Raw genomic sequence first — 12330 nt, forward strand, 5'->3', positions numbered from 1 at the left:
ATAATGTTGCTAATTGGTCCAGGTATGAGGATTTTTGTTCCCTTTATGTTGAGGTGCAAACCATACGGAAGGCTGTGGTCTTCGATCTTCATCAGTAAGCGCTTCAAGTCCTTTTCACTTTTAGCATGTGTCATCTGCATATTTCAGGTGGTTAATGAGGCTTCCATTGATCCCGAAACTGCATTCTCCATTTTATACTCCAGCTTCTCCAATTATTTGCTCAGCACTCAGATTGAATAAGTGTGGTGAAAGGATACAATACCTTTCCTTACTTTAAACCTCGCAGTATCCCCTTGTTCTGTTCAAACGACTTTCTTGGTCTAAGTACAGGTTCCTCATGAGCTCATTTAAGTGTTCTGGAATTCCCATTCTTAGCAATGTTATCCATAATTCTTTATGATCCACCCAGTCCAGTGCCTTTGCATAGTGAATAAAACACAGATAATCATCTTTCTGGTATTTTCTGCTTTCAGCCAGGATCGATCTGACTTCAGAATGATATCCTTAGTTCCATATCCTCTTCTAAATCTGGCTCGAATTTCTGGCAGTTCCCTGTCAATGTACTGCTGCAACTGGGTTTGAATGATCTTCAGCAAAATTTTACATGCATGTAATGTTAATGATAGTTTGATACTTTTCACATTCTGTTGGATCACCTTTCTTTGTAATAGGTTGTTGTTGTTGTTGTTAGGTGGCGTCGAGTCGGTTCCGACTCATAGCGACCCTGTGCACAACAGAACGAAACACTGCCCAGTCCTGTGCCATCCTTACAATCATTGTTATGCTTGAGCTCATTGTTGCAGCCACTGTGTCAATCTATCTCCTTGAGGGTCTTCCTCTTTTCCGCTGACCCTGTACTCTGCCAAGTATGATGTCCTTCTCCAGGGACTGATCCCTCCTGACAACATGTCCAAAGTATGGAAGATGTAGCCTCGCCATCCTTGCCTCTAAGGAGCATTCTGGCCACACTTCTTCCAAGACAGATTTGTTTGTTCTTTTGGCAGTCCATGGTATATTCAATATTCTTCGCCAACATCACAATTCAAAGGTGTCTACTCTTCTTCGGTCTTCCTTATTCGTTGTCCAGCTTTCGCATGCATATGTGATTGAAAATACCATGGCTTGGGTCAGGCACACCTTAGTCTTCAGGGTAATATCTTTGCTCTTCAACACTTTGAAGAGGTCCTTTGCAGCAGATTTACCCAGTGCAATGCGTCTTTTGATTTCTTGACTGCTGCTTCCATGGCTGTTGATTGTGGATCCAAGTAAAATGAAATCCTTGACAACTTCAATCTTTTCTCCATTTATCATGATGTTGCTCATTGGTCCAGTTGTGAGGATTTTTGTTTTCTTTATGTGGAGGTGCAATCCATACTGAAGGCTGTGGTCTTTGATCCTCATTGGTGTTTCAAGTCCTCTTCACTTTCAGCAAGCAAGGTTGTGTCATCTGCATAATGCAGGTTGTTAATGAGTCTTCCTCCAATCCTGATGCCCCATTCTTCTTCATATAGTCTGGCTTCTCGGATTATTTGCTCAGCATACAGATTAAATAGGTATGGTGAAAGAATACAACCCTGACGCACACCTTTCCTGACTTTCAACCAATCAGTATCCCCTTGTTCTGTCCGAACAACTGCCTCTTGATCTATGTAACGGTTTCTCATGAGCACAATTAAGTGTTCTGGAATTCCCATTCTTCGCAGTGTTATCCATAGTTTGTTATGATCCACACAGTCAAATGCCTTTGCACAGTCAATAAAACACAGGTAAACCTCCTTCTGGTGTTCTCTCCCTTCAGCCAGGATCCATCTGACACCAGCAATGATATCCCTGGTTCCACATCCTCTTCTGAAACCAGCTTGAATTTCTGGCAGTTCCCTGTCGATACACTGCTGCAGCCATTTTTGAATGATCTTCAACAAAATTTTGCTTGTGTGTGATATAAATGATATTGTTCTATAATTTCCACATTCAGTTTGATCACCTTTCTTGGGAATAGGCATAAATATGGATCTCTTCCAGTCAGTTGGCCAGGAAGCTGTCTTCCATATTTCTTGGCATAGACGAGTGAGGCCCTCCAGCACTGCATCTGTTTATTGAAACATCTCAACTGATATTCCATCAATTCCTGGAGCCTCGTTTTTCGCCAATGCCTTCAGAGCAGCTTGGACTTCTTCCTTCAGTACCATGGGTTCCTGATCATATGCCACCTCTTGAAATGGTTGAATACCGACTAATTCTTTTTGGTATAATGACTCTGTGTATTCCTTCCATCTTCTTTTGATGCTTCCTGCATCATTTAATATTTTCCCCATGAAATCCTTCACTATTGCAACTCAAGGCTTGAATTTTTTCTTCAGTTCTTTCAGCTTGAGAAACTCCGAGCGTGTTCTTCCCTTTTGGTTTTCCATCTCCAGCTCTTTGCACTTGTCATTATAATACTTTACTTTGTCTTCTCGACAGGCCCTTTGAAATCTTCTGTTCAGTTCTTTCACTTCATCTATTCTTCCTTTTGCTTTAGCTGCTCGATGCTCAAGAGCAGGTTTCAGGTACAACTATGGAATTCTTTCAGTCAGTTGGTCAGGTAGCTCTCTTCCAAATTTCTTGGCATAGATGACTGAGCACTTCCAGTGCTGTATCATTTGTTGATATATCTCAGTCAGCATTCTGTCAGTTTCTGGAGTCTTGTTTTTTGCCAGTGCTTTCAGCACAGCTTGGACTGCTTTCTTCAGTTCCATTGGTTCGTAATCATGCTACCTCCTGAAATGTTTGAATGTCAACCAATTCTTTTTGGTACAGTGACTCTGGGTATTCCTTCCATCTTCTTTGGATGCTTCCTGCTTTGTTTAATATTTTCCCTGCAAAACCCTTCAGTATTGCAACTCGAAGCTTCAATTTTTTTCTTCAGGTCTTTCAGCTTGAGAAAAACTGAACATTTTCTTCCCTTTTGGCTTTCTATCTCCAGGTCTTTGCACATTTCATTATAATATTTTACTTTGTTTTCTCAAGCCACCCTTTGAAATCTTCTGTTAACTCTTTGACTTCATCATTTCTTCCTTTCACTTTAGCTACTGTACGTGCAAGAGCAGATTTCAGAGTCTCTTCTGACATCCACTTTGGTCTTTTCTTTCTTTCTTGTCTTTTTAATTATCTCTTGCTTTCTTCAGGTGTGATGTCCTTGATGCCATTCCACAATTCGTCTGGTCAATCACCAGTAAGTATCAATGCATCTTGATTGCATGTTTGATTAATTTTAGACTGCTGATGTTGGTAAAAATCTTCTGTTTTTTTCTTCTTTGGCTTTAGTGGTTAGTGGGTAAATTTGATTACTCTAATGATCTGGTCTTCCTTGTAGGCATATGATATTATTCTATCAGTGACAGCATTGTACTTAAAGATAGAGTTTGAAATGTTCTTTTTGACGATGAATGCCACACCATTCTTCTTCAATTTGTCATTCCCAGCATAATAGACTATATGATTGTCTGATTCAAAACTTCCAGTACCAGTCCGTTTCAGCTCACTAATGCCTAGGATATTGACATTTATGCATTTATTTTCATTGTTGATGATTTTCAGTTTTCCTAGATTCATACTTTGTACATTCTATGTTCCGAGTATTAAATGTATGTTTGCAGCTGATTCTTCTCATTTTGAGTCATGCTACAACAGCAGATGAAAGTCCCAAAAGCTTGACTCTATCCCTGTCATTAAGGTCAACTTTACTTCAAGGAGGCAGCTCTTCCCCAGTTGTCTTCTGAGTGCCTTCCAACCTGAGGGCTCGTCTTTCAGCATAATATCAGACAATGTTCCCCTGCTATTCATAAGGTTTTCACTGCATGATTTTTTTCAGATGTAATCTGCCAGGTCCTTTTTCCTAGTCTGTCTTAGTATGGAAGCTCAGTTGAAACCTGTCCACCACGAGTGACGCAGCTGGTATTTGAATACCAGTGGCATCATCACCGCAACACTCAAGTCCCCACAGTACAAGAAACTGACTGAATCTTGAGGGATTCATGAAAAGAGGCAAGTACAATGTCCAAAATAATTCCTATTGATTTAATTTTTCACCAAAAGCGAAATAAAGCAAACCCTACAACCTACGAGGCTTTTAGAGACAGAGTAAGTATGGAAGCCAAACACAAATCATCATTCATAATAGGATGTTGCTTTTATTGAGATATTTGTAAGGTATTGTTATTTGATGAATATATATATATTAGGAGAAATTTAACCTCCTTCTGTTCTTCTTTATGTTGTTGTTGTTAAGTGTTGTCAGGTCAATTCCACTCAGAAATGCTGTGATCTTTTCAGATGGGACACATTCCCTCAACCCAGGATGCACTGGTAAAAAGAAAGAACAATGTAACTGAATTCATCTTGCTGGGCCTGACTCAGAATCCACAACTGCAGAAACTCTTATTCCCTGTGTTTTTAATCTCCTACTTGATGACATTGGCAGGTAATCTGCTCATCTCAGTCACTATCTTCATCAGCCCAGCCCTGGGATCTCCCATGTACTTTTTTCTGTCCTGTTTGTCCATTATAGATGCTTTCTACTCTTCCTCCATAGCTCCCAAAATGATTTTTGACTTAATCTCTGAGAAAAACACCATATCCTTCAATGGCTGCATGACTCAGCTCTTCTTTGAACATTTATTTGCTGGAGCTGAGATCATTTTGTTAATTGCAATGGCCTATGACCGCTATGTGGCCATCTGCAAGCCCTTACCTTATGCAACCATCATGAGCAGACCTCTATGTAGTTTCCTGGTGGGGATGGCTGGGATTTTGGGGTTTATTCACGGAGAAATCCAGCTTTTGTTCGTGGTCCAGTTACCGTTTTGTGGCCCCAATGTCATTGATCACTTTATGTGTGATTTAATACCTCTCCTGGAGCTGGCCTGCACAGACAATCACACTTTGGGGCCCTTGATTACTGCCAATAGTGGATCACTATGTTTGCTCAGTTTTTCTATGCTGGTCACTTCCTACGTCATCATCCTGCACTCCCTGAGGTCTTACAGCTCTGAAGGGCGCCGCAAAGCCCTCTCTACATGCGCCTCTCATGTCACTGTTGTCATCTTATTCTTTGTACCTTGTTCTTTCCTGTACCTAAGACCCATGACCTCCTTCCCTGATGACAAAGCTGTGACTGTACTTTTCACACTAGTAACTCCTATGTTGAACCCTTTAATCTACACCCTGAGAAATGCAGAAGTGAAAAATGTCATGAAGAAGCTCTGGGATCAAATAATGAAAACTGGTGATAAGTAAATCTGGTGATTGAAGTATTTAGATAAATAATTCTTGATTAAACTTGAAACAGTAACTTCTCTTGTCTGATTCAGTTTGCTTTCGGAGCACACATGTTGTGGGCAGGGCTGACTTTTCCATTAGGCATAGCAGGCACAGTGCTTAGAGTTTCAAATTGTGGAACATTCTTCTGTCAAAAATATTTCATCATTTGAAGATAATGGTGCCTCTACCAATAAGAGAGTGTGAGCATCAATGAAACAATGTAATATAAAGAATTATCATTTCTTTAATTTATGGAGTGTTTACTATTTGTAAAGTGTTTCATATTCCTTCTGACATTTAATTCTCACAATAGTCCTATAAATTTGATACTATTGTAATTCTCATTTTGTAAACTACAAAACTGAGGGTCAGAAAGGTTAACTATATTGCTCAAGATCAATTAGCTAAAATTTGACTGAATCAGAATTCAAATGTAAGCCTGTGTGACCCAAAGCCTTCACACTTCATAAAGTCGCATTCTACTTCTGCTTAATACAAACAGACAACAAGCTCGGTGTCTTACGTTTCTTTCTTTTCTTTGGAATTTTCCTCTAAAAATTCTCTGGTCTTTTTTGAGCCAATTTGAAGGTGAACTTGCTTTCACAGACAGTTCAGTTTTGAAATGGGTGAGTCTGCAAAGACCCAGCTAGTGACTAGTTGGTAATTTATAACTACATGCTATTTGATATTTTTAACTGTACTAAAATAAAGGTACTTTTCAAATGGACTAGTTTGTTTTTCTAGAAAGTTCCTTGACATAATTGTAGCAAGCTGACAAAGAGATAGGCTATTTTTTAGTGAACCTCACCAGGGCTTCATATTTCTTAGGTGATTAGGAGACTGGCTCAATTATACTTTTATCACCCAACAGCAGAAATGAGTGGGTGTAGAATTCAGGGTATCAGTTACATCTAGTTATTACTAGCCTATATGATAAAGTGAAGGAAGACAAAATGCATTTTGTCTGAGGGCCCGGTGAATGTTCAGTTATTTCTAGACATAGAAGTTTGGGGATAAAACAAGAAATATTTTCTGATGATCTCACAAATTTATTGGTTCTCGGAGACCATTTTAAATATATATCCTGATAGTTTAGAAATTGCTTTTCAATTGTAGAACAAGAAATTAAATTCACTAAAAAAGACCAGACTTACTGATCTGACAGAGACTAGAAGAACCCTGAAGACTATGGCCCTAAGTCACCCTTCTAACCCCGAACTAAAGCCATTCCTGGAAACCGCCTTTCAGAAAAACCATAGACAGGCCCATAAGATAAACAATAACACCCAAGAAAAACATGCTCCTTAAAACAATTAATTACATGCGATCAAAAGGGCAATATTTACCCAAAAGCAAAGATGAGAAGGCAGGAAAGGGTAGAAAATCAGGACAAAAGGAAACGGGGAAACTAGGTAGGAAATAGGGAGAGTGCTGACACATTGGGAATGAAACCAATGTCATGGGGCACTTTATGTACAAATTATTGAACGGGAAACTAATTTGCTCTGTAAACTTTCACCTGATGCACAATAAAAAGTTCCTTGAAAAAAGAATTTGCTTTTCATATTAATTTCTAGATTTTTTTTTTCCTTAATGTAAGAGGTGGAAAAGTTGCAACATGGTAAACTGTGGATCATTTGGCAAACAATGGCCAAATTTGTTGTGAAGTAAAGGAAGTTACACTCTTGAATATACTCAACAGCAACAGGTTACACTCTTGAAGGATGAGGGCTGCAAAGGGTTATGGTCAGAATTTATAAAATCATGTAAAAGACAGGACAAACATGGAGATAAGTTTCAGATTCCTGAACACTAGGATCCCTTGGAGTGTGAAACAGGGACCATTAGGGAAAACAAAAGGAAATGTCTTTTTGCATTACTGGCTGAAAATTTAAACCATTCGACTTAAAGGACAACATATATTTCAAACCTAATAGATACAGAAAACAAAAAGAAGTCACAGAAAACTCTTTTTATGAACAGTTAGGAAAGGGTTGACGTTAACATTATAAATATGCTAATGTGTTTACTGTGTACAGAAGCTGGACTAAAAATTTTACAAACTACTTTAACAACAACACTCTTAGTTATGTATTATCAGTATTCTTACTCTAAAGACAGGCTTCTGAGGTTTATAAATGTTTTGTCATTTACTCAAGTTCACTGGTAAACATGGGAAATAAGATTCAAATTCAGGTTCAGCCATATTCAGAGACAGAGATCTTAATCTCTCAACAATATTATAGTAGCTTAAAACCAAACCAAACCAGTTGCCGAAAAGTTGATACTAACCCCTGACAACCCCGTGTGAGTAGAATTGTGTTTCATAGAATTTTCAATGACTAGTTTTTAGAAGTAGATTGCCAGGCCTTTTGTCTGAGTTGACTCAGAGTGGACTCAAACCCCCAACCTTTCAGTTAGCAGCTGAGCACTTTAACTCTTTGCACCAGGGAGGATATTATAAAAGGCAATGACAGGGACAGGGAAAAATACCAGTTGCTGTGGAGTCAACAATGACTCATGACATCTCCATGTGAGTAGAATTTTGCTCCATGGGGTTTTCAATGATTAGTTTTTCAGAAGTAGACTGCCAGGCCTTTCTTCCAAGGTGCCTCAAGATAGACTCAAACCTCCAACCTTTGAGTTAGCAGATGAACACTTTAACTCTTTGCACCAGGGAGGATGTCATAAAGGGTGATGACAGGAAACAAATTTCTCTTGCAAGAAGTACAGCCAGAATGCTGCACAGAAGTGAGGATGGCAAGACTTCATCTTACGTACTTTGGAGACGTCACCTATGTTAAACATGAAAGACAGCAACAGTTTTCTATAGTCAAAGTGGTCATTCGAAGCAGATACATAAATATGCAGGGTACAAAGAATTAGATGACCACTGTGATGTGAGAGACACAGGTAGAGAGGACTTTGCACCTCCCCTCCAAGCAATGGGCCCTTAACGAGTGCAGAATGACCACATAGGATACCATCAAGTGGAGAAAGTTTCACAAGCATATGAATCCACTGTTGGCAGCAACAAAGAGACCAAGGGTACGAGTGTCCATGCAGACAAGTTTCAACAAAGGGTACAAGTCACACATGAAGTGGTCTATGACGTTGGGGTCACAGAAGAGAAGCCAGACTGTGAAGAGGATCTGAATGGTTGCATAGAGATATTCTCTAGTCCAGGCCACTCCCACCAGGAGAATGCATAGCCTGTGACTCATGATGGTCATGGAGTTCAGGGGTTTACAGATGGCCACATAGTGGTCATAGGCCATCACCATCAACGGGATGATCTCAGTAGCACCAAAAATGTGTTCTACATAGACTTGGGCTGTACACCCACTAAAGGAAATCATTTTCTTCTCATGAAGGGAGTCCATAATCAGCTGAGGAGCTGAAGAAGAAGAATAAATTGTGTCTATCAAAGAAAGTTGGGTCAAGAAAAAGTACATGGGGGAACTGGCTGGTAGTAATAGTAACAACAGTAAGTAGACTAGCTGGTAGTAATAGTAACAACAGTAAGTAGATTCCCTGACAGTGTTACCATGTACAGAAGAAAAATACCACAAACACTCCTTTCTGCATCTTTGGGTTCTGTGTAAGACCTATGAAAATGAATTCAGTCACATTCCTGTTATTCTCCATCTATGTTTCATAGGTAACAAAAACTCCAGAAAAGAATTTTTTACCTGAAAGAAAAGAAAAAGAGAACCAGAGAGGAATCAAACAATCCAAAACTCTGTCTTTTCAGAGTACTACTCTGTCATTCTTTCAGTTGACTCCTTCTCTTACCTGGACTGTCTAGGAACAGGTACCTCAAAACTCCTCCTAGTTGGCCTCTTAGTCTATTATCCTGACATTAAAAAAATCATATGAATGGTTAAATAAATTATGGTATATTCACACAATGGAATACTACGCATTGATAAAGAACAGTGACGAATCTGTGAAACATTTCATAACATGGAGGAACCTGGAAGGCATTATGCTGAGTGAAATTAGTCAGATGCAAAAGGACAAATATTGTATAAGACCACTTTTATAAGATCTTGAGAAATAGTATAAACTGAGAAGAACACATTCTTTTGTGGTTACAAGAGGTGGCAGGGAGGGACGGTGGTAGAGGGTTATTTACTGATTATTTAGTAGATAAGAACTACTTTAAGTGAAGGGAAGGACAATACTCAATACAGGGAAAGTCAGCTCAACTGGACTGGACCAAAAGCAAAGAAGTTTCCGGGATAAGTTGAATGCTTCGAAGGTCAGCAGAGCAAGGGTGGGGGTTTGGGGACTATGGCTTAAGGGGACTTCTAAGTCAATTGGCAAAATAAATTCTGTTATGAAAACATTCTGCATCACACTTTGAAGTGTGGCGTCTGGTGTCTTAAATGCTAACAGGCGGCCATCTTAGATGCATCAATTGGTCTCAACCCACCTGGATCAAAGGAGAATGAAGAACACCAAGGTCACACGATAACTATGAGCCCAAGAGACAGAAAGGGCCACATGAACTAGAGACTTACATCATCCTGAGACCAAAAGAACTAGATGGTGCCCGGCCACAACCCAAGACTGCCCTGACAGGGAGCACAACAGAGAACCCCTGAGGGAGCAGGAGATCAGTGGGATGCAGACCCCAAATTCTCGTAAAAAGACCAGACTTAATGGTCTGACTGAGACTAGAAGAATCCCGGCGGTCATGGTCCCCAAACCTTCTGTTGGCCCAGGACAGGAACCATACCCGAAGACAACTCATCAGACACGGAAGGGACTGGACAATGGGTTGGAGAGAGATGCTGATGAAGAGTGAGCTACTTGTATCAGGTGGACACTTGAGACTGTGTTGGCATCTCCTGTCTGGAGGGGAGATGGGAGTGTAGAGAGGGTTAGAAACTGGCAAAACGGTCACAAAAGGAGAGACTGGAAGGAGGAAGAGGGCTGACCTATTAGGGGAAGAGTAAATGGGAGTATGTAATAAGGTGTATATAAGCTTATATGTGACAGACTGACTTGATTTGTAAACTTTCACTTAAAGCACAATAAAAATTATTTAAAAAAAAATTTCATATGAAACCAAGAATACCCAGAAAAAAAAAAATGAACAATTTAAATAATCACAGTAATCTTTGCAAATTTCCACTTGAATATCAGCAAAGGGAACAAAGTACTCAATGTTGTTGTTAGGTGCTATCAAGGTGGTTCCCACTCATAGAGACACTACATACAACAGGTCGAAACACAGCCCTATACTGTGCCCTACTCACAATACTTGTCATGCTTGAGCCCATTGTTGCAGCCACTGTGACAATCTATCTCATTGAGGGTCTTCCTCTTTTTCACTGACCCTGTACCAAGTATGCTGTCCTTCTCCAGGAACTTGGTCCTCCTGATAACATGTCAAAAGTACTTGAGACAAGGTCTCACCATCCTCCCTTTTAAGGACGATTCTTGTTCTACTTCTTCCAAGACAGATTTGATCGATCTTCTGCCAGCCCATGATATATTCACTATTCTTTGCCAAAACCATAATTCAAAGGCATCAATTCTTCTTCAGTCTTCCTTAATTCATTGTCCAGCTACCCCATGCATACAAGGCGATTGAAAATACAATGGCTTAGGTCAGGGATACCTTAGTCCTCAAACTGACACCTTTGCTTCTTAACACTTAAAAGACATCTTTTGCAGCAGATTTGCCCAGTGCAATGCATTGTTTGATTTCTTGAGTGTTGCTTCCATGGGCGTCAACTGTGGATCCAAGTAAAATGAAATTCTTGACAAATCAATGTTTTCCCTATTTATCATGCTGTTGTTTATTGGTCCAAAAAAAAACCAAATCAAACCAGTTCCCATCGAGTTGATTCTGACTCAGAGCAACCCTATAGGAAGGAGAACTGCCCCATAGGGTTTCCAAGGAGTGGTTGATGGATTTGAACTGCCACAGAATCCCATGTTCATGGGTCCAGTGTGAGAATTTTTGTTTTCTTTATACTGAGGCACAATCCATACGGAAGGCTATAGTCTTTGATGATCAGTGTTTCAAGTTCTCTTCGCTTTTAGCAACCAAGGTTGTATCATCTGCATATCACAGGTTGTTAATGAGTCTTCCTTCAATCCTGATGTTGTATTATTTTTCAAATAATCCAGCTTCTTGGAATATTTGCTCAGCATACAGGCTGAATAAGTCTGTTGAAAGGATACAACCTGATGCTTACCTTTCCTAACTTTAAACCACATGGCATTCCTTGTTCTTTGTGGTCTATGTACAGGTTCCTCATGAACACAATTAAGTGTTCTGGAATGCCAATTTTTGCAATGTTATTCATAATCTGTTATGATTCACACAGTCGAATGTCTTTGCATAGTCAATAAAACAGGTAAACATCTTTCTAGTATTCTCTGCTTTCAGTCAAAATCCATCTAGCATCAGGAATGATGTCCCTTGTTCCATACCTTTTCTGAATCCAGCTTGTTTGTATTTCTGTCAGTTCCCTGTGGATGTGCTGCTACAAACACTTTTGAATGATCTTCAGCAAAATTTTACTTGTACGTGATTTTAATGATATTGTATGATAATATCCACATTCTCTTTGATCACCTTTATTTGGAATGGGCACAAATATGAATCTCTTCCAGTCAGTTGGCCAGGTAGCTGTCTTCCAAATTTCTAGGCATAAATGAGTGAACACCTCCAGAGCTGCATCTATTCGTTGAAACATCTCAATTGGTATTCCATCAATTCCTGGAGCTTTGTTTTTTGACAATATATTCAATGCAGCTTAGATTTTTTTCATTCAATACTATCGGTTCCTGATCATATGCTACATCCTGTAATGGTTCAAGATGACCAGTTCTTTTTGGTACACTGTATTCCTTCCATCTTCTCTTGATGCTTCTTGCATCATTCATTATTTTGCCCATAGAACCCTTCAATATTGCAATTTAAGGTTTTAATTTTTTCTTCAGTGATTTAGCTTGAGAAATGCTGAGCTTGTTCTTTTGTTTTGGTTTTCTATCTCCAGGTCTTCG

The 12330-nt window shown here is 39.5% G+C and overlaps 1 protein-coding gene and 1 pseudogene across 1 annotated transcript; one reads left to right on the top strand and one right to left on the bottom strand.

Annotated features, from left to right (window-relative positions):
* The first annotated feature begins 4231 nt into the window (after window positions 1-4231).
* LOC100657542 (olfactory receptor 4C45-like) lies at window positions 4232-5277 on the top strand. Its single transcript, XM_003412080.3, has one exon. The coding sequence runs from the start codon at window positions 4315-4317 to the stop codon at window positions 5275-5277; it is 963 nt and encodes a 320-aa protein (XP_003412128.2). The 5' UTR covers window positions 4232-4314.
* A 2761-nt stretch (window positions 5278-8038) lies between these two features.
* LOC100657830 (olfactory receptor 4C12-like) lies at window positions 8039-9208 on the bottom strand (annotated as a pseudogene).
* Between the last annotated feature and the right edge of the window lie 3122 nt (window positions 9209-12330).

Source organism: Loxodonta africana, chromosome 7 (assembly GCF_030014295.1).
Source record: "Loxodonta africana isolate mLoxAfr1 chromosome 7, mLoxAfr1.hap2, whole genome shotgun sequence".
NCBI lineage: Eukaryota > Metazoa > Chordata > Mammalia > Proboscidea > Elephantidae > Loxodonta > Loxodonta africana.